Source organism: Neoarius graeffei, chromosome 26, assembly GCF_027579695.1.
Source record: "Neoarius graeffei isolate fNeoGra1 chromosome 26, fNeoGra1.pri, whole genome shotgun sequence".
NCBI lineage: Eukaryota > Metazoa > Chordata > Actinopteri > Siluriformes > Ariidae > Neoarius > Neoarius graeffei.
The window spans coordinates 17631301-17653331 of record NC_083594.1 but is presented as its reverse complement, the minus strand read 5'-3'; the positions used below and the strand labels follow the sequence as shown (position 1 = coordinate 17653331).

The following is a 22031-nucleotide window of genomic DNA, read 5'->3' as shown; positions in this document are numbered from 1 at the left end:
TCGCTTGGGCAGTGACCTCCCCGCGCTTATTGCTAAAACTGGTGATATCCTGTTCCGTCCCGGGTTTTAGTAATTACCCGAGCCCAGCAGTAATGGCGGAGTACTCCATATGGACAAAATGGAGAATGAGTGGAGCAGCCATCTGATTTCTAAACTGAATATTGCTGCCATCTCGCCCTTACGTGGAAGAAGCGAATGAATGGAGAACTGAACGAACAACTGAAAGACATTGTTTCAAAACAAATCGGCCACAAGATCGGCCTTCAAGAAGCGAGAACACAGACGGATAAGCTCCGGCTCTTTTTTTTTTTTAAATCCAAATAAGTTGTTTATCTGCATTTACACTACCGTTCAAAAGTTTGGGGTCGCCCAGACAATTTTGTGTTTTCCATGAAAAGTCACACTTTTATTTACCACCATAAGTTGTAAAATGAATAGAAAATATAGTCAAGACATTTTTCTGGCCATTTTGAGCATTTAATCGACCCCACAAATGTGATGCTCCAGAAACTCAATCTGCTCAAAGGAAGGTCAGTTTTATAGCTTCTCTAAAGAGCTCAACTGTTTTCAGCTGTGCTAACATGATTGTACAAGGGTTTTCTAATCATCCATTAGCCTTCTGAGGCAATGAGCAAACACACTGTACCATTAGAACACTGGAGTGATAGTTGCTGGAAATGGGCCTCTATACACCTATGGAGATATTGCACCAAAAACCAGACATTTAGTAGAATTTAGCTAGAATAGTCATTTACCACATTAGCAATGTATAGAGTGCATTTCTGATTAGTTTAAAGTGATCTTCATTGAAAAGAACAGTGCTTTTCTTTCAAAAATAAGGACATTTCAAAGTGACCCAAAACTTTTGAACGGTAGTGTAGATTAATACTTGTACAATAACTTGTACAATAACTTGTATTGTGTGTTTGTTACCGGTATAAAATGATTTAATTTGCTTCAGAATGTGATTGTCTCAGTTCATCTGATTATTTAATTTGCCTTTTACGTTTTATCAGTGAAAATGCAAGCATGTACATGTACGTTGCATAAGTTATAACACCTATCCTGTTTTAATGAGAGTCAACCCACAATCAATGAAGTCAAATCAGTCTTAGTTGAGCAAGCAGATTTCTTACCCTCACCGTAAATTTTTATTTATATGACTTTGGTCTATAGCTGTCAAAGGCCTCGGCCTTAAAACCGGTTACCGCTGTGACGTCACGCACTCAGGGCTGGCTGGCTCAGCGGGGCAGCTCGAATGCCAACTTTGCGGTCGATTTTAACTCTCAAAAATATATATATTTTTTATTCCCATTTATGCCGCATACAAGAGTCAAGGATAGAGATACAGTACTATCCATTCAGAAATGTATTTAAAAATAAAGGTTCTGCGTATCTGCTTTAAGCTTGGATTATGCGGCGCATCTGCCATACAAGTCTTTGCATAATTTATACAACAGAAAAAAGTTTAGAACTCAATTAATTATTCATATAAACCTGGAATTTGAATCTCATGCACACACTAGTCACAGCTGCTGTAAATGAAAAAAATGACCAATCAGATTTGAGAATTCAACAGCACTGTGTGTTAACGAACATTTTTAATGGACTCTCATTAAAGGCCTTGAGAAATCAACATAACCTATTCTGAAAATAACGGTTTCATACATTCTTAAAATGCCGATGGAACTACATCAATGGCCTGGGGACATCCTGATGCGTTTACTCCCATAACGAATCTATAAATATTCACAACGCATCACTCTTGGCATCAACTCAAAGAGGAGACATCTGTTCACTAAAATTAGGGAACTCTTGGCACGACAATGCATCACCATTTACTGCTGCTACTGTAGAACTAACACGTTAAAACAGGCCGGTATAAATGGGGATGAAGGCAGGAAGAGGATATCAGTATGTACGTCTCATTCTTCAGTGATTTATTGTTGTATTATTATGTACCTGTATTGCTCTGCGGAGCAGAGGTGGACAGTAATGAAGTACATTTACTTGAGTACTGCACTTAAGTACACTTTGAGTGTCTGTATTTTACTTTATTAATTTTTTTTTGGAAACTTATGACTTTAGCTTCACTACATATGCGAGACAAATATCATACTTTTCACTCCACTACATTTCCATCAAGGTCCTCGTTACTCTGAAGCAGACTTGAAAGCGGATGCTTTTTGTTTTCGTCTATAAAACGTGACGGTTTTTTTCGCAGGCGACACTGAGACAGCCGATCAGTAATCACTAGGGTCACGTCTCGTCCACAGACTGTATAAAATCAAGCTCAATGATTTCTCAGCAGCGTTATTTGAACACGATTAGTTGATGGTAGAACGGAAGGAAGCGGTTCTTCTGGGGAACGCACACGCTCGTGGCCCAGAAACCCATGTTTTAGTTTTCTGAAAGGGTTAAAGATTAGTTTCGTTTGCCTAAAATGAACCACAAAAACGCGCCGTCCAACCTGCGGAAGCATACTGAGGGATGTAAACGTTTTATTCCAAGAGAAAGCTTGCAATGAAGTTGTCTGTGCTTTTAGAGCTAGCGATAACGTTGCAATAGCTATGCAGTCTGGTTAGTCAAAGGACTTTCTATGGATTTGCCCGCCAAGTTGCCGTAGCCTTGTCCACGGCTAATGGTAACACATAGCTAGTTAACTTGGACACCGTTAGTTAGCATGTACAAACGGAGTTACGCTAACATGAATAACGTTAACTTATCTGAAGTCCTTTCAGAAATATGCTTTAGCATAATCTTGCCAAATAAACAGAATGTAGAAATCACTTTTTTTTCTAGTAACGCTAGCTACCCAATATGATTTCGAGTTTGAAAAGAGTTTGCTAGCATGTCGGGTGGAGCTTCAGCTCTACAGGCTAGCAGAGACTCAAAAATTGTTGGTGCGCCCGCGTCTAAGACGCACTATTTCGAATAATGAACGCATTGTCGAGAGGGGCAGGGGCCAATATGGACGCGAGCATTTTATACCCTATTTGGAACGTTTCGTGGCGTATTACTTGACTTCATGGTCTCAATATCGAAATCTTGCACAAATATGCAATTTCCAACATAATTATCTGGATATTCAACAGATTTCAGCATCGGATGAATTTGTTTTGACCGCCGCCATATTGAATATACGTCAGACCCGTTCAGACCTGTTCGTGTATTTACGCTGCCCCGTTTGTAGCGTCCCAAGTGAGTAAAACCTGATCCAAGTCTTTCGCTAGGTGGCGTCTTACGGTCTATGTACGAATATTCGAAAGAGACAAGAGAACATGGATAAGAAAAAAAAGAAAAAAAATACATCTATTTTGTCATTCTTCGGCAGAGAGAAAGTACATTCACCTGAAAAAACTGATACCCCGATACCCAAGGTAATTAGTCATACTAGATTTACAACAACTACTACAACAGCAACCACTACTACTACTACTACTACTATAGACCTACACCAAACTGAAAACAAGTTAATAAAATAAATTAATGAAATTAGAAGTAGAGATGATTAGAGACGAGCAGAATTAGACCGTCACAGCATGCAAAAAACAAACCCATTCTTGTGCTATAATTTACAAGGAGGAGATAATATAGATGGGATATATAGTGGCCTGTGGTTGAATTCCAAAATATTGCCACTGATTAAACAATATCTCAATATATTTGGTTGAAGCATTGATTGTCATTTACATTGCTTCATATGGCTTCTAATACCAAAAAAAAACAGAATTGAGAAGAAAAAAAAAAACCAAACAAACAAAAAAAAAAAAACCAGCCCCTGGGCTGCCCCAGCTGGTCATTGGGCTCGCTTCGCTCACTAGGTTCGCTTCAACTGAAGGATAATCACTGGGCCCCCATTGTAGAAATGGGCTCCTGTTTTTTTCCCCAGGAGGGGCCCTGTGGGCCCCTTGACCTGCAAAACAATCTGAGTCTCTGGGCTAGTCAGAAACTCCAGCAAGTTGCTTCAGAGGCATTAGGTTTTGTAAGCGTTGTGGCAATAATACAACGGTGCGTTGACAGAAAACGTACTTTTAATACTTAAGTATTTTTAAAAGTTTTTATTTTTTTCGTTTCTGGTTGAGAGTATGTCGTGCGCGTTCTGGCTGCCGCTTCTCACCAGAGCTCTTATTTTATTTCTTTTTCTATTTTTTTTTCTTTCCTGTAGTTTGATGTTTGTTTGAGTGTTTTGCCCGCCGGTTGTGGTGTAGCTCCGGACCCAGTTTGGGGCGTCGGTTCCCTCCAGGCCTTGGTTCGCTGTGGGTGATGCCTGCGCTCCCAGCTATGGACTGCAGTGAGCTCGTTGCTCAATTTACATCGTGGTTGTCCAGCGCTCTGTGCTTTAATGCTTGGCGTGATGTTCCGAGCGATGTTGCTCGGTGGTGTCGCAGCAGCTGTGCAGGCGGTTTGGGACGCACCAGCGCTCTGCGTGGCGAAGCTTCTCTGCTCGCTGTGTGGATCCACGGCGTGGTGTTCGAGCGATGTTGCTGACGGCATCACGGCGGCGGTGCTGGAGATGTGGGACTTGTTTTCGTGCGCCTTTTGGTGGGACTGCTACACCACGGGAATTACATCCTGACCCCTACTTGGTGGACTTTTTACTTATTATAGTTTTATTTTTTTTTTTCTTTCCTTGTCTATAATTGTAAAGCGTCCTTGGGTTTTTTGAAAGGCGCTATATAAACTTAATAATAATAATAATAATAATAAGTACTTCAGTACTTTAAGTTAAGTAAAAATTTGACCAGTGCGATCTGTACTTTGACTTGAGTACTTTGTCCACCTCTGCTGAGGAGGACATGTCTAGTCACGATTTAGGTAGCAGCTCATCACAAGAAACTCATGCGTCACGAACATCAACGTAGCATCTCGACTCCTTCAAATCAGGTGCAGAACATTTTCATTTATAATCTGAAACCCGACAAAACATTAGTGTTTAGTGGCCCTTTCATGGTGCAGTAATGGAAATACACTGTGGACTGTTTTTACTCCTCGTTATGATTTTCAAAGCGCCACTAATTCTGTAACTCACTCTTACTTTGAGGAATACAACTGGAGACTACCTAGATTTTCACAAAAAATAAGAAATAAAAGAAAATTGGAAAGTTAATCTCTTATTCTTCTTCAGACATCGACGCACAGGGACACGTACCTTGTTGTCTCCTCCGGATACGGCCAGGATGTTGCCCGTGATGGACCAGCTGACGTGCCAAACTACATCGTTGAATTTGTGCAGGAGTTTAGCGGTCCAGGTGTTTCCAGAGGGATCGTCGCATGTCCAGATGAACACGCGACCATCCTGCAGTGAGAACGAGAGAGCGCTTCAGCTGAGCAGTTTGTTAAATAACTATCTATCGCACTTCTTTTAGTACCTGGATATAGAACGGGCTTTCACACTTGCTTTAGGCTTTAACACTCATCCTATAATCCAGTCACTCCTTGGATGTTTAAGATATCCTTGGCCAAAATTGGGCTAATCTGTATTGCTTTTTAAATTCATACATTTTTAATATGTAATTGAGATACTTTTAATCTCTACTGTTTTTAGAAGAACGGATATGGACAGGGAAGAGGCATGCTCCTGTAATCAATATAACGTATGAGGATACTGCAGGTGCATAAGGACAGATTTCTTACTTTGGATAGACTTTGAAGGAACCTTGCATTGATCCCTGTCCTGAAACAACACCTTCATCAGAATTTTAAAATTATTTTATAAAACTCTTCATTCCAACTCAGAAACAGGTTTCTAAACACAAGCTTCAGGAATCTCTGCAACGGTAACAAGTGTAGGGAAACCTAGCCGTCATTTTCAACACATTACTATGACAACAACATGATAAAATAACCTGTGTTTTTCAAATTGGCACATTGGCTGTCTGGGAATCAGGGCTTTGAACCGGTTCAAGGAACGAAAACCGGGAACTTTTTCTATTTCACATGGAACAGAAACGAAACGAGAAACTTTATTATTTTTTATGTTCCGGAACAGAAACGCTTATTAAAAATAATGGTAACCGGTTAATACCGGTTTTTATTTCGTTCCTCAAAGTTTCCGTAGCCTACAAATAAAAAAAGTCATTCTTCTCCTGTGCAAGTTTCTATGACCCGCTGGGGTTCACTTCCTGTGTGACGTTCACTGACTGAATGGAGAGAGCGGGAGGGTGGACTACTATCACGTCTCCACATCTTAAATAAGAGGTAAATATTGCAGTCTATCGTTATTCAAAAACGTCAATTTCAAACACGATATCAATATATTTGTCCACGTTAATGAGAGGCTCGCGAACGTTAAATGACGTTAACCTCTGTTAGCCTATCAATGCATAGGGCCTGACTAGCCTTTGGTAACACACTAAACGAATTATCTTTCATTTTTGGCACTTTTTCTGTTTGTGTAGATGGGAAGACATACTGAGAATCCAAATCGCCAACATTTGAAATAATAATTGTTTTGAATTATTTCTTGTCTTATTTAATGAAGGTTGTAATAGAATTAGCCTACATTTGGCTTAAGCTGGATGAGACAGAGACATAATTTTATAGCCATTTGTTAAACAGCTGACAGGGAACGTAATTAACCGTTCCGGGAACGAATTTTTTTTGTTCTAACCGGTTCGGGAACGTCTATTTAATGGTGGAACCCAAAACCGGAAACGTTAAAATTCCGTTTCTGTTCGGAACGAACCAATAGGAAAAAAATTCTGGTTCAAAGCCCTGCTGGGAATACAAGATGTGTGGTGGCATGACATTCTCCATCACAATAAACATGATTAATTTTGCCTCCGCTTGGCTTCACTGTCAGGGTCAATATGACGACACTTGGAAGTTTTTCTCCATTATTTAGAATACCACGAGAATTTATCAGCCGATTAAGATCAATTGAACAAAGCAGGTAAGCCTTATCGAATTTGTCATCTGCTGATTGTGATCATACATCTCAATACCTGAAACTGCCACAGAGTTTTATTCCCATCTTTAATCAAGAGCGTACCGCAAGACGGCCGAGTGGGTTAGCGTGTCCGCCTCTCGATTGGGAGATTGCGAGTTCTACTCGTGGATGGGTCATCCCCAAGTCAAAAACAAAAAGTCAAAGTCCTTCCCGCACCATTCATGGCACGTTTGGTGGCGTTGATCTCCGTTTCGTAGCCCTCGGCCTGTCGCCTATATCACATACACTACCGTTCAAAAGTTTGGGTCACTTTGAACTGTCCTTATTTTTGAAAGAAAAGCACTGTTCTTTTCAATGAAGATCACTTTAAACTAATCAGAAATCCACTCTATACATTGCTAATGTGGTAAATGACTATTCTAGCTGCAAATGTCTGGTTTTTGGTGCAATATCTCCATAGGTGTATAGAGGCCCATTTCCAGCAACTCTCACTCCAGTGTTCTAATGGTACAATGTGTTTGCTCATTGCCTCAGAAGGCTAATGGATGATTAGAAAACCCTTGTACAATCATGTTAGCACAGCTGAAAACAGTTGAGCTCTTTAGAGAAGCTATAAAACTGACCTTCCTTTGAGCAGATTGAGTTTCTGGAGCATCACATTTGTGGGGTCAATTAAATGCTCAAAATGGCCAGAAAAATGTCTTGACTATATTTTCGATTCATTTTACAACTTATGGTGGGAAATAAAAGTGTGACTTTTCATGGAAAACACAAAATTGTCTGGGTGACCCCAAACTTTTGAACGGTAGTGTAGCTAGGGTTACAGTGGGGAACTAAGTCCTCTGGTAACCGCGAGAGTTTGACTCTCTACTTGCATCTGTATTGCAGCAGGCACCATTTTTATGATGGTCTTTGGTATGACCCGACTGCGAGTAGAACTCGCGATCTCCCGATCGGGAGGCAGACACGCTAACCACTAGGCCACTCGCCGGTCCATCCCATAGACCATTATAAAAAAAAAAAAAATTGGTACCTACTGCCATCTGGCAAGGCACGCTGCAATCCAGATGCGAGTGGGGAGTCAAGCTCTCACGGTTAACAGAGGACTCGCCCCCCACTGTAACTCAAGCTGTATAGGTGAGAAGCTGAGGGCCATGGAACCGAAGATTGGCGCCACCCAATGCGCCCGATTGCATTGCATGGAAAGGACTTTCGACTTTTAATCAAGAGTGTGGTCTTTCAGTTTGAGAGCGGTATTCATTTCACGTTCAGATTTTGCAATGCCTGCCCCCTCTCTAATTGCTGGGTTTCAGTCATGTGACTTTTCTGAGCAGTTTTACCGGAAGCTGGTGGTCTAAACGGCTGCCATAGTGCAAACAACTAGCGATAACTTATCAGAGTACGCTCGTAATCTAGAAGCCACTGCTCGCTTTAGATATATTCAGAAGATTGCTGTGTGCAATGGAATCGACCCCTACAGTCTGGGAAAGAAGGATTTGTTATACGATCTCGAAAACTACCCTTCAGTCAAGTTCCCCGACATCTCGAACTATCTGGTGTTGCAGACGTCCTTCTACACCGCAAAACAGACGAAAGCGTGGAAGAGTATGGAGGCTTACAACTTTTTTTTGTATGTGGCTGGGTAAAGGACCTCGGGATCAAGTCGCTGCCGAATGAATCCTGTATTGTTATTGCCCGCGCAAGCATGTTTAAGCTTTTCATTCGCATCTTTACAACAAAGTGCTGCAAGTTGAAGTGTAAACAAATAATAGTTGGCTTGATTCTCACTTGTGTTGGCTCTAATCTCTCAGGTAAATCATTCACAAAGATCATCAGAAACCCCTTTAAAGACCTGGATCTTAATTAAACAAGGCGGAGAAGTGATCACGGCGCATTGTAACTGTATGGCTGGGGAAGAATTTTGTTGTGACCTTCATGCATATGGACTTTGTGAGGAGTAAACAAAGAAACAGCTGGGGACTTGAGCGCTTCGTGACTAAAAAAAGTACCGTAAAATAACGACACAGAGCAAGAAAAGTACTTGGAAAACACTAAGGACGTAGCTGAGATGGATATACAAACCTTTCACCAAGTGATCACTGCAAACTCGAGCATGCTTCGACTCGGCTCCCTTCGATTTCACCGAGAGGTTCGAAAGCTGCCTTTCTCGACGTCTTTTTGTGAAATTCTGTGTTCGTTCGTCCTTTCTGATTAGTTCACGGGGAAACCTGAAAAAACTTATCAGTTTCACGGTTTGATCAAGTCGAACAACCTAAAAACGCAAATATAAGGCATTTTTCATGCGAGCAATGCACCTTCTCCGTATAAACGCTTTATCAACTCAGCTTTGGTAGACCACCAGCTAAAGTTCTGAATAACTAATGAGCCGGATGTGACGTCACATGAAACCCAGCAATAGCCCATGTTCGCATGCAAATTTGCTCTGCTCCTGCTCAAAAACCCTGCCCTCTCTCCCTCTCAAATAGCCCCTGCTCATGCGCAGACGGTTTTGTATGCTCTTGAATCTTCTGTTCATGGATTTCTGCACGCTCTCTCAAATTTTGGTGATATCGCCCTCCCGAAATTCACCAACCAATAGAATGCAAGGTATGATGTTGACCAACGAAAACATCACTGCGTCTTTTGGTGCATTCGCTTCACTTACGGGTAGGTTACTGTTTAACAGGGTTCTTCTACTCCAATCATCCAGAGCCTTATTACCAGTATATGAACTTCACTTGTTTTCTTGGGGGACTTTTTGGAGTTGATACATATACCAGTGCCCATATTTTCTTTTTAACTGCAATACTTACATCAGGGATGAGCAGTGTTGGGCACATTACTTTCAAAAAGTAATTAGTTATAGTTACTAGTTACTTTTCCCAAAAAGTAACTGAGTTAGTAACGGAGTTAATTTGTCATAAAAGTAACTAATTACCAGGGAAAGTAATTATTCCGTTACATTTTGTTCCCCCTCAAAAAAATCAAATTCAATTAGTGTAATCATAATAAAAGTGAATGTTAAATGTGTTTAATGACTGAAATGGACACTTAACAGAACCAATTAGTAATGTTATCTACACTATATTAATATTTTTGTGGGACAGTGTGAGATAAGACATCTATCAAATGTAATATATTTTTGTAGTTATTAAAATTATGTTACTAATTACTGGCCACTGACGAGGACAAACGCTTTGTTCCTCGACATAATGTGCATTGCACGTAAACACTCTTGCCTTTTATTTCAAGTAATGAAAAGTAATGGCTGTATTTCCAATGTGAAAGCGCAGTGCTGGGCTGACCGCTCGCCATCGCTGGGTCTTCCGATTGAAAGAGCGTGCAGTAGTGCAGTAGGCGTGGCCTACCTACGTCTGTTGTCCAAATCTACTCTGATTGGCTTACTGTGCCGTTGTCTCGTGTCTCCCCGCCCCACACGAAAGCAGAGTAAAGAAAGGCTGAACGAGCAGCGTGCCAGATGAAAACAGCTTTAATAAAGTAACGCATAGTATTTTATTGTAAGTAACGGGAACGGCGTTATAACGATGTAAAAAGTAATTAGTTAGATTACTCGTTACTAAAAAAAGTAACGCCGTTAGTAACGCCGTTATTTCTAACGCCGTTATTCCCATCACTGGGGATGAGTGGCTTGTGATGAAAAAATCTGAAAAATTAGCCGGGGGTCTGGGGGCCACGGGAGAAGCCCCCGGGAGCTCATGGATTTTAGAGATTTTTTACCCTAAAAACCATTTATTTTATCATCAAAATTTTACAAATGTTGTTGAAATACCATACCCTGTTTGCTTACAAAATTGACACTTATACAAAAGTAGAACTCTCTTTCAAGTACATACATTACTTAAACTTTCATTTGATAAAGATCAACTACACCTATGTAAAGGAAACATTGACATAGGCCTTTTGTGATTAATTTTGCATACACATTCCAGGTGAGCACCAACATGATGCTTCAAATTTGCTGCTCTAAATCCAAACTAAGGTAACACATTCACTGATATATTAAATAATGGTTTATATGATTTATGAATACATTTTTCCTTTGGTTCTATAAAGTGTTTATTTACAATATATACAACTATTTACAGTTTCATGGTGCAGAAAATTTATTTCTTCTTTATTTTGAGCTTTTTATCAAGAGCTAAAAGCTTGTTGGTCCTCTCCCTCTTTTTAGCCAACTCCTCTTGAGTCATACTTTCAGAATGCACTGGCCAAGGCAGGACTAAACTCGATGTGCCTTCTAAATAATTTAAAAAAAACAAAAAAAACAAAACAGAATAGTAATTTGTAAGCGAAAAAGCCTGTGTCTACACTTTTTTCTTTCGCCGAGTGGCAGCTGTGTTCAACTGGGGCGGGACATGACCGAATGGGTGTTTCTGATTTGTCAGCTGTGTTCAACTGGGGCGGGACATGACCGAATGGGTGTTTCTGATTTGTCAGCTGTGTTCAACTGGGGCGGGACATGACCGAATGGGTGTTTCTGATTTGTCAGCTGTGTTCAACTGGGGCGGGACATGACCGAATGGGTGTTTCTGATTTGTCAGCTGTGTTCAACTGGGGCGGGACATGACCGAATGGGTGTTTCTGATTTGTCAGCTGTCTTTAACTGGGGCGGGAGGGCGGGACATGACTGAATGGGTGTTTCTGATTCGTCAGCTGTCGTCCTTACACCGCATGGCATGCTCCAAAATTGGCAGCTTCAAAACGATTGATTTTTTTTTTTTAACCGACAACCAAAAAAAAATTAACCGGTTGACGTCGATTCGGTCAACCACCGGTCAAACGGTCATCAGTTAACATCCCTATACCCTACCCCCCTAAAATTCTCAACGGATTTGCAACAATATAAAAAAGGGTCCATTTTGACTGAAAAAAAAGCGGAATTCCGCCAAAAAGCAGAAAACTCTCATCCCTGTTACATACAGTAGCCCCATAACACATAGCGTTAATAAATAAATGAATGCATAAAATAGATACCCACACTCCCCAGATGAAACATGAATTAGTGATACTCTAAATACATGACCAAACCTTAAATTAACATTAACCCTTTCACCACTACGTAACTTCATACACAGGGGTTTCCTGAAAACAATGAGACTGGAATCATGGTCTACAGTGGTTGAAAGGGTTAACTTAGATTACGGAACAATAAGATATAATAAACCTCGAGAACATGCCATATTTCATGTTGGGAATTTTTTTAAAAAGTGGAATTTGGAGGAAATCACCTGAGAGCAGCTGGCAATTGTGCTGGTCGGTAGACCAATAGACGGAGCCCAGCCTACATCTCTCACCCAATCACTGTGTGCCTCCAGCTTCTGGTCCTCCTTCCACTGACCATCCTCCTCTCTGTGGAAAAAAGGTGCCAATAACTGGTAGTAAAGCGTGCAACAGTGGGGAAAAAAAACATCATACAATCAACCAAAATGTTTGAGATACATTCTGTATTTCCAAAGTATGCAACTGACTTCTAAGCAACTGACGGCCTCTCTCACATTGACTAATGTTAATGTTCATGAGTCCACCATCAGGAGAACATTGAACAAAAAATGAACAACTGGCTCTGTACTATGTCAACAGTTTGTTGACGGCACATCTCAGAGTGTATAGTAGCACAAATGAAATTTTATCCATACGATGCAGTCCTACAGCAAGCAAACATCTACAGCACCAGTCAAAAGTTTGGACACACCTAATTCAATGGCTTTTCTTTATTTTTCATCTCAAACGCATTAAGGGGGCAAGAAATTGCACTAATTAACTTTTGACGAGGCACCTGTTAATTGAAAAGCATTCCAGGTGACGACCTCATGAAGCTGGTTAAGATAATGCCAATAGTGTGCAAAACGTCATCAAGGTAAACACTGGCTACTTTGAAGAATCTAAAAATATGAAGCATGTTTCTTTTTTAAAATCACCACACAATTCCATAGGTTATTTCATTAGCTTTGATGTCTTCAGTATTGTTCTACAATGTAGAAAACAGTCAAAATACAGAAAAACCTATGAATGAGTAGATGTCCAAACTTTTGCCTGGGACCATTTGCTCAAGGCAGTTTTACTTTTCCTGCATTTATTTAAAAAAAAAAAAAAAACACCAAGAAGCCCATTACTTACTTCCAAAGTTTGACCAAGTTGTCACAACCTCCAGAGACAAATCTCTTCACGTAGTTCGGTTTCTGTCCCGTAGGCTGGTCTATGAGGCTGCCTGGAACAACAGCTGGAGCCCAACTCACTGCATTGCAGCCAATCTGGCAGGAAAGACGCAGAGAAATGTTGAACTCTGCTGCTTCTTTGAATTTAAAGCAGGAATTCAAACTTTAGTGCTTGTACTTGACATCCGTAACCATATTCGAAATTAATTGCTGGTACTAAAGAATGAACCAGAACACCACCAGTCATTTATGTAGGCCTCGTGAACAAGAGTGATCTGAGAACACAATATCCCCCACTGGCAACTTTGCCATCACTCTGGTAAAATGTGACTGAATTGCAATATGTGTATTACCGACATATAACAAAGAATCCTGCCAAGTTTCGAGAAATTCCTCCAAGCATTGTGAGAGGAGTTGATTTCAGAAGGGGAGTACCCTTCCCGGGATGGACAGATGGATGGACGGACATCGCCACGACATAATCCCCCTTCGGGCCTTTCAGCCAGCGGGGGATAAAAATCGTAAGGGAAGTTGATTTCAGAAAGCAAGCACACCTTGATGAAATTGCCAAAGTCCAAGTTTGTTAATAATCAAGAGCATAACTCTGGTAAAAATTTGCCCAAATTAAACAATTTCAATATGCGTATAACTGTCATATAACAAAGCCTTTTGCCAAGTTTGGTGAAATTCCTCCACAAATAGTGAGAGGAGTTGATTTCAGAAGGACGTACACCCTCATGAAATTGTCAAAGTACAAGTTATTTAATCAAGGGTCGAAACTCTGGGAAAATTCACAAATGAAATTAAATCGCAATATGCGTATTACCGTCATATAACAAGGCCTTTTGCCAAGCTTTGAGAAATTCGTCCAAAAATTCTAAGAGGAGTTGATGTCTGAAGGCAAGCACGCCTTCATGAAATTGTCAAAGTACAAGGTTATGAATCAAGGGCCACAACTCTGGTAAAATGCAACCGAATTGAACAAAATAATACGTGTAGTACCGACATATAACTAGGCCTTTTTCCAAGTTTGGTCAAATTCCTCCAAAAATTGTCAGAGGAGTTGATTTCAGAAGGAAAAGGAAAAAAAAAAAAAAACCCACATGAAATTGTCAAATTATAAATTTTGTTAATCAAGGGCTGTAACTGGTAAAATGTGACCAAATTTAACAAAATTACAGTATACATATTACCAACATGTAACAAAGAATCCTGCCAAGTTTTGTGAAATTTCTCCAAAAACTGTGAGAGAAGTTGATTTCAGAAGGTGAGTACCCTTCTCGGGACGGACATTGCCATGACATACCGGTAATCCCTCTTCGGGCCTTTCGGCCAGCGGGGGATTTAAAAAAAAAAAAAAAAGCCTTCTAAACTGCATTTACAGTGTGTGCATTGTTGATCTTCTTGATGTCCCACTGCCCATCACCAGTGAAGGTCAGAATCGAGATGGCGCCATCGGAGCTTCCGCAGGCCAGGATTAAACCGAAGTCGTAGGGTCCCCAACAGATCGAGTTCACTACAAGAGGGAAAATTCATTTCAACATAATGCGTCAATCCATTTGCGTAAGTCACTCTGAATACAGTATGCATTACATCCAAGTCAAATCAAGAGAAGATACCTGAGGAGTTGTGGCCCGTGTACTTGTACATCTTATCCCACGTTCCGTTTTCTTCTTTCCAGATGATCACTTTTCTGTCATACGAACACGAGGCCAGGATGTTCCCATAGGTGGGATGCGCCCAGGCCACTTGCCACACTGGGCCTTCATGTCTACATGTGAGCATTAGAAAAGTTTTGCTGAAACCAGGCACACACTTCTAATACTTGCTGGAATAATTACAGAAAAACAAAAAGTGATTCTGTCCTCGAGATTAGCCCTATTGTTGGGAGATTGCAAGCTCAAACCCAACAATGCCACAGGCATCCATGGCCAGGAGCCAATGGGGATAAACCAATTGTGGGTGTCTGGAAGATCATGTATGCTTCCACAGCTGCTTTTTTTTTTTATTAAAGCTAGACAGCCTATCGATTTCATAAAATCGGTGAAATTTAGTTCCGTCTGAAATCTGGTCATTGTGATATAGATTTATTTCTGGAATATCTCTCGCTTCGCACAGTCAGGCAGACAGAGGAAGTCCGTGTGTGCGTGCATGCGCAGGTTTACCTTTGACCGTGCACTGACAGTTACATCGTTCTATCACACCGAGGTGCTTGCTGACCGCCGATATTTATTAGTTTGGTCCTGGGTTTCCTTTCCTTCGCAACATAACGTCTTTTATTCTCGCTTTCCGTTAGCGTAGTCGGTCTTTCACGTTTCATTCGCATCCTCCATTTTCCTCTCCCGTTTCAAATTTGTATCCCACAATGCCTTGCACGAATGGGGAAAGCCCACCACATGATGCATGACATAGTATCTTGAATTTGGTCATGGTGAAGCAAGAAAAAGTAGCGGAGAATTTAGAGCCACATGGCCCTAAATTCATTAATTGTTCTGTTTATAAAAATAAAAAAAAAGAATAAAATTGGAAGTCTGTGATTTGATGCATATAGTTAAGTTGCACAAGCAGCTCCTTTTCTCAGTGCTCTCCTTCAAAGGCTACAGTAAAGGCAGCCAGCTTCCACTTTACCAGAGCCCTTAAATGGCTCCATTTGGGCTGGAGCTGAGAAAATTGCCAGATCCACTGCATGAATTTTTTTTTCGAATGTATTTTTAAAGTCATAGGATTATTATAGGTTTAGAAAGTTGACCAGTTGGCTGGAGGTGCAGTCAATACATAATAAAAAAATAACTTTTAAAAGCAAGACTTCCCCCTACCCCCTTAGGTCTGCCACAAGAATCTGGCCTCCATTCTTCACATCAAAGATCTTCACAGATCGATCGGAGGAGCAGGTTGCCAGTCTTGTGCCGTAGTAGTCCATCTGAGCATCATGCTTTAAAAAAAGAAGGAAAAAAAAAAAAAGAGAGGAGAGAGAGATGAATGAAGTCTCAGAATCTGGATGCACTAAGCACCAAACTCCAAAATCCAGGTCACTCAAAATGAAATTGAATTAGCAAGTATACATACAATCATATCCTCATGGGAGGTATCCACAGTGTTAATGACGGACACCTGAAATATAAACAAATTCAAATGAATGAAGGTAGAATAGATAAGGTTGCGTAACTTTAAAAAAAAAAAAACCTAAACTAGAAGGGCACTCAGTAGAGTGCACACCTGTGGTAAACCACATATTCAGATTTGCATCAAAATCTAATTAATCTGTTCCTTTCCTCCAAATTTCATCAAAATCCGTTCACTACTTTGAGTTACGTTTGGAACAGGCAAACAAACAGAAGCAAAAACATAATTTAAAAAAATAACCCCAACAAGTAAGGAATAAAACAATGGAGCATGGTGTTGATTATTTTACAAAAACAGCCCATCATAAAAGGTTTTATCACTCTTATATCGCAACAGTATCCCAAAACTAACATTTTTTTAAAAGACAGTCACATCATACATTTCATCTGCTGATAGCTACTTGTGAAACATCTGTGCAACAAGTTCGTTCCTGTGATGACTTATTTCACTTCTGAGTGTGCCAAAGCTCGAATATTGGAGCCCCCCCAACACTAAATAAATAAACATTGCCTCACAAAACCTTTGCCAAATCATAAATTCCACACGTTTTCACTCAGTTTAATGAGAATAAGCTTTATTGCCAAGTAATTGTTGCAACTACAAGGAATTTGGCTTGGAGTTAAGGTGCTAAGTAAATAAATACTAAATAAAGACCGTCTATTTTAATAAAGGAGCTACATAAAAATGGTCTAAGACATGAAGAAATAAAATAAACGAGATAGAAATAAGATTAAATAAATAAACAACTGTGCAAATCAGTCGACAATAAGATAAATTAAACAAATGTGCAAATCAGGTAAACAACTGAGGGGAGAAGCAGAGTAAATGGGGCTCAATGGTCTTGGATATTGAGGTGGGGGGGAGTGGACTAGGAGTCTGAGGTATGGTACTGGCGGAGAGGAGGCAGAGTAAATGGGGGTCACTGGTCTTGGTTATTGAGGTGGTGGGGAGGCAGAGTGGACCAGGAGTCTGGAGGTATGGTACTGGCGGAGAAGAGGCAGAGTAAATGGGGGTCACTGGTCTTGTTTATTGAGGTGGTGGGGAGGCAGAGTGGACCAGGAGTCTGGAGGTATGGTACTGGCAGAGAGGAGGCAGAGTAAATTGGGGTCACTGGTCTTGGTTATTGAGATGGTGGGGAGGCAGAGTGGACCAGGAGTCTGAGGTATGGTACTGGCGGAGAAGAGGCAGAGTAAATGGGGGTCACTGGTCTTGGTTATTGAGGTGGTGGGGGGCAGAGTGGACCAGGAGTCTGGAGGTATGGTACTGGCGGAGAAGAGGCAGAGTAAATGGGGGTCACTGGTCTTGTTTATTGAGGTGGTGGGGAGGCAGAGTGGACCAGGAGTCTGGAGGTATGGTACTGGCAGAGAGGAGGCAGAGTAAATTGGGGTCACTGGTCTTGGTTATTGAGATGGTGGGGAGGCAGAGTGGACCAGGAGTCTGAGGTATGGTACTGGCGGAGAAGAGGCAGAGTAAATGGGGGTCACTGGTCTTGGTTATTGAGGTGGTGGGGGGCAGAGTGGACCAGGAGTCTGGAGGTATGGTACTGGCGGAGAAGAGGCAGAGTAAATGGGGGTCACTGGTCTTGTTTATTGAGGTGGTGGGGGGGGCAGAGTGGACCAGGAGTCTGGAGGTATGGTACTGGCGGAGAAGAGGCAGAGTAAATGGGGGTCACTGGTCTTGTTTATTGAGGTGGTGGGGAGGCAGAGTGGACAAGGAGTCTGGAGGTATGGTACTGGCAGAGAGGAGGCAGAGTAAATTGGGGTCACTGGTCTTGGTTATTAAGATGGTGGGGAGGCAGAGTGGACCAGGAGTCTGAGGTATGGTACTGGTGGAAAGGAGGCAGAGTAAATTGGGGTCACTGGTCTTGGTTATTGAGATGGTGGGGAGGCAGAGTGGACCAGGAGTCTGAGGTATGGTACGGGTGGGGAGGAGGCAGAGTAAATGCGGATCACTGGTTCAGTTTCTGAGGCCAGCAGCAGTAGGAAAGAAACTGTTTCTGTGGCGCGAGGTTTTGGTCGATGGACCACAGCCTCGTGTCTGGGATGGGAGGGATCAGCTACAATCTTTCCTGCCCGCCTCAGTGTCCTGGAAGCGAACAGGTCCTCAAGTGAAGGCAACTTTGAACTCAAAAACTTTAAAAATAAATAAATAAATAAATAACTTTGCTTTTGTTGTTGTATACTTTATCACACGTCACTGCTGTAGCTTTCATTGTGATTGGTCAGAAGGTGTGAGTGTGTGTATATAGATAGATAGATAGATAGATAGATAGATAGATAGATAGATAGATAGATAGGCATACAAGTTCCTGAGTGTTTTGTTACTAAAGAAACAAGTAATAACACCAGCACACTAATATAAACCTGTGATTTGTCTTGTAGCCGGAACTACTATCAGGAGGTGCTGTTAGAGAAAATTAATCAACACCTTCTGACCAATCACAATAAAGCTTCAGCAGTGACGTGTGATATAAAAGTATACAATAACAAAAGCAAAGTTATTTATTTATTTATTTTAAAGTTTGAGAGTTCAAAAGTTATCTGGGTAAACGTTAAACGATGTTTATATATAGATTTTATTAGATTTCCATTAACAAAGATAACTAGCTATGATAGCTTGCTAATATAAACAGGAAACTACACCTTCATAATCACGATCTACCTCATAAATCGTTCTAACTTAAGTTCCAGAATTAGGTCTGTTTAATTAGTTTGACTCATAATTATGATTTCTTTTGGCGATTCAGCAAAACTACTAATAAACAACTAGAAGTCTAAGGAAGCCGGTCACCGGAAGCTAATGGTATAAGCTAACGGCTAGCTGTCAGCACATTAAAAAACACTCTACAAATAATAACGTCTAAAGTAAGCATTATCTAACCAAATACCGAACACAGAGCAGATATTACTGTTTCACTTACCATATCAAAAAATTAGGGTTTTTATAACAAGTTTATAACACTGCTAAAGGAAGCCAATAAAAAGCTGCTTGTATTTTCGACGTGGCAACAACACCGCCGAGTGACGAGGATGGTTCCACTGTGAAAAGGCGCCGTGTAGGACAAGCGGAACGGAAAATAGTTCCACTCATTGGTTCCGTTTAACAGCAATTCGATTACTTATCACAATATGGCGGGGGAAAAACCCAAACCCTCAACGCGCCACATTAAAATGTCACAATTTTAGACAAATATTACATCCGAATATTCATAATGCCGTGAACAACTGTCCATCTACTTGTTCATGCAGTGAAAGCAACAATAAGTTTCGACAAGAAAGTAAACCATTTATAGCTACAATGCATGTAGTTTCCACAAGATGGCGGAAAAACTCTCAATATACTCCTGCGTGTGTGTTTTATATCCTACAAATGTCCTCAGAAGGATAGTATCCATCCATCCATTATCTGTAGCCGCTTATCCTGTTCTACAGGGTCGCAGGCAAGCTGGAGCCTATCCCAGCTGACTATGGGTGAGAGGCGAGGTACACCCTGGACAAGTCGCCAGATTATCGCAGGGCTGACACAGAAACAAACAACCATTCACACTCACATTCACACCTACGGTCAATTTAGAGTCACCAGCTAACCTAACCTGCATGCCTTTGGACTGTGGGGGAAACCGGAGCACCCGGAGGAAACCCACACGGACACGGGGAGAACATGCAAACTCCGCACAGAAAGGCCCTCGCTGGCCACGGGGCTCAAACCCGGACCTTCTTGCTATGAGGCAACAGCACTAACCACTACACCACCGTGCCGCCCACAAGGATAGTAAAATCTAACAATTTTGACCTTGTCGAACATTTGGATGGTCCCCACAAGGAAATTGCTGTTGTTGTGTGTGGTTTTTTAAATAATAATAAAAGAGCCGGCGGCACGGTGGTGTAGTGGTTAGCACTGTCACCTCACAGCAAGAAGGTCCGGGTTCGAGCCCCGTGGCTGGCGAGGGCCTTTCTGTGCAGAGTTTGCATGTTCTCCCCGTGTCCGTATGGGTTTCCTCCGGGTGCTCCGGTTTCCTCCACAGTCCAAAGACATGCGGGTTAGGTTAACTGATGACTCTAAATTGACCGTAGGTGTGAATGTGAGTGTGAATGGTTGTCTGTGTCTATGTGTCGGCCCTGTGATGACCTGGCGACTTGTCCAGGGTGTACCCCACCTTTCGCCTGTAGTCAGCTGGGATAGGCTCCAGCTTGCCTGCGACCCTGTACAGGATAAGTGGCTACAGATGGATGGTCCTCACAAGGGTAGTGAGACAAACGTGTGTGTGTGTGTGTCCCAGGAGATCAGCAATTTCTGAGCTATTCAAACCAGTGCATCTGGAACCAACAACCCATCCATTATCTGTAGCCACTTATCCTGTCCTACAGGGTCATGGGCAAGCTGGAGCCTATCCCAGCTGACTATGGGCGAGAGGCAGGGTACACATCTGGACAAGTCACCAGGTCATTGCAGGGCTGACATATAGAGACAAACAACCATTCACACTCACATTCACACCTACGGTCAATTTAGAGTCACCAGTTAACCTAACCTGCATGTCTTTGGACTGTGGGGGAAACCGGAGCACCCGGAGGAAACCCACGCGGACAACATGCAAACTCCACACAGAAAAGTCGTCGGCGGCTGCTGGGCTCGAACCCAGAACCTTCTTGCTGTGAGGCGACAGTGCTAACCACTACACCACCGTACCACCCCGGAACCAACAACCATGTCACAGAAAGCACATTTTTCCCCCCTTATTCTGATATTTGATGTGAACATTAACTGAAGCTTTCTGGAGCTTTTTAGTTACATCTGCATGATTTTATGCACTGTGCTGCTGCCACATGACTGGCTGATTACAGAACCGCATAAATGTACAGTGTACATGTGCTCCTAACGAAGTGTGTTTCTAGACGTTTCAATCAACACTTTGCTGCAATGCGTTTAGTCGCCACAAGATGGCGGAAAAAACTCTCTGAAGTTTAATGCGCTGCACTAAAACGTACGACGTTTTAAAGTATATTGAATCAAAACGACGTCCAGTAAATGCATGGTGTGAATAAAGCACCATGAAGACATGTCTTTACTGTTTGCTCATGCACTAAAATGAACTATTAGACAGTTAACAATCCTGGATAGTCAGTAAGCAATTTAAGGGGTAGGCCATCGTCGAGTTCATGGTGTTGAACGCACCCATTTATATCACCAATCTATTTTTAACTCTGTCTGAGTGTCAGGTTTCTCGGTGTGTCATCCACCAGAGACAGACCCTTGAACCAGACATGGTCTTATCCAACTAAGAAAAAAAAAATCCCTCTGTTTCACTGAACATCGACAAACCGACTCATTTCTGACCCTGGTGTTAATATTTGAAGAGCTGAAATGTCGAATGTCACCTACCACATTTCCAACCTGTTGGAAAAAATGACATCCACTGACAAAGACTTTCGGTAAGAGCTCCTGTGTTGAGGGCCTGTATTTGTTTTGAGTGGAAGCAGCATGACTAATATAATGCTATAAAAATAGGACTTTAACAATCCTCCAGTTTTTCAGATAAAAATGTTTGGGTTTTGTTTGTTTGTTTTATACGATTGTCACAAGACAGGATCACTTCACACTTCACAGCTTCTCAGTAAACAGACCAGTCCAACTCCAACATGCGTCAGACTTCTGTTATTGCTCATAGTATGTGTACAAATTAATCACTTCTTATTATTTACTGAATGTAAAGTTATAAAAACAGATGATTCAGCCTCTTAAATTAGTATTTAGTATAGTATTTAAATCTATTAAACACTCGTCGGTGGCACGGTGGTGTAGTGGTTAGCGCTGTCGCCTCACAGCAAGAAGGTCTGGGT

At 41.5% G+C, this 22031-nt stretch overlaps 2 protein-coding genes across 2 annotated transcripts in view; one reads left to right on the top strand and one right to left on the bottom strand.

Annotated features, from left to right (window-relative positions):
• Positions 1 to 19234, bottom strand: part of sec13 (SEC13 homolog, nuclear pore and COPII coat complex component) — a 29293-nt gene extending 10059 nt beyond the window's left edge. The window contains exons 1-8 of the mRNA XM_060909753.1: positions 19112 to 19234; positions 16135 to 16179; positions 15885 to 16000; positions 14688 to 14839; positions 14451 to 14584; positions 13031 to 13164; positions 12142 to 12262; positions 5153 to 5299 (exon numbers count right to left, since the gene is read on the bottom strand). Coding sequence (XP_060765736.1) covers positions 5153 to 5299; positions 12142 to 12262; positions 13031 to 13164; positions 14451 to 14584; positions 14688 to 14839; positions 15885 to 16000; positions 16135 to 16179; positions 19112 to 19114 — 852 coding nt within the window. The 5' untranslated portion in view covers positions 19115 to 19234. The remainder of the gene's footprint in view (positions 1 to 5152; positions 5300 to 12141; positions 12263 to 13030; positions 13165 to 14450; positions 14585 to 14687; positions 14840 to 15884; positions 16001 to 16134; positions 16180 to 19111) is intronic.
• A 2214-nt stretch (positions 19235 to 21448) lies between these two features.
• Positions 21449 to 22031, top strand: part of cand2 (cullin-associated and neddylation-dissociated 2 (putative)) — a 33506-nt gene continuing 32923 nt past the window's right edge. The window contains exon 1 of the mRNA XM_060911017.1: positions 21449 to 21623. Within this exon, the coding sequence (XP_060767000.1) occupies positions 21556 to 21623 (68 nt within the window). The 5' untranslated portion in view covers positions 21449 to 21555. The remainder of the gene's footprint in view (positions 21624 to 22031) is intronic.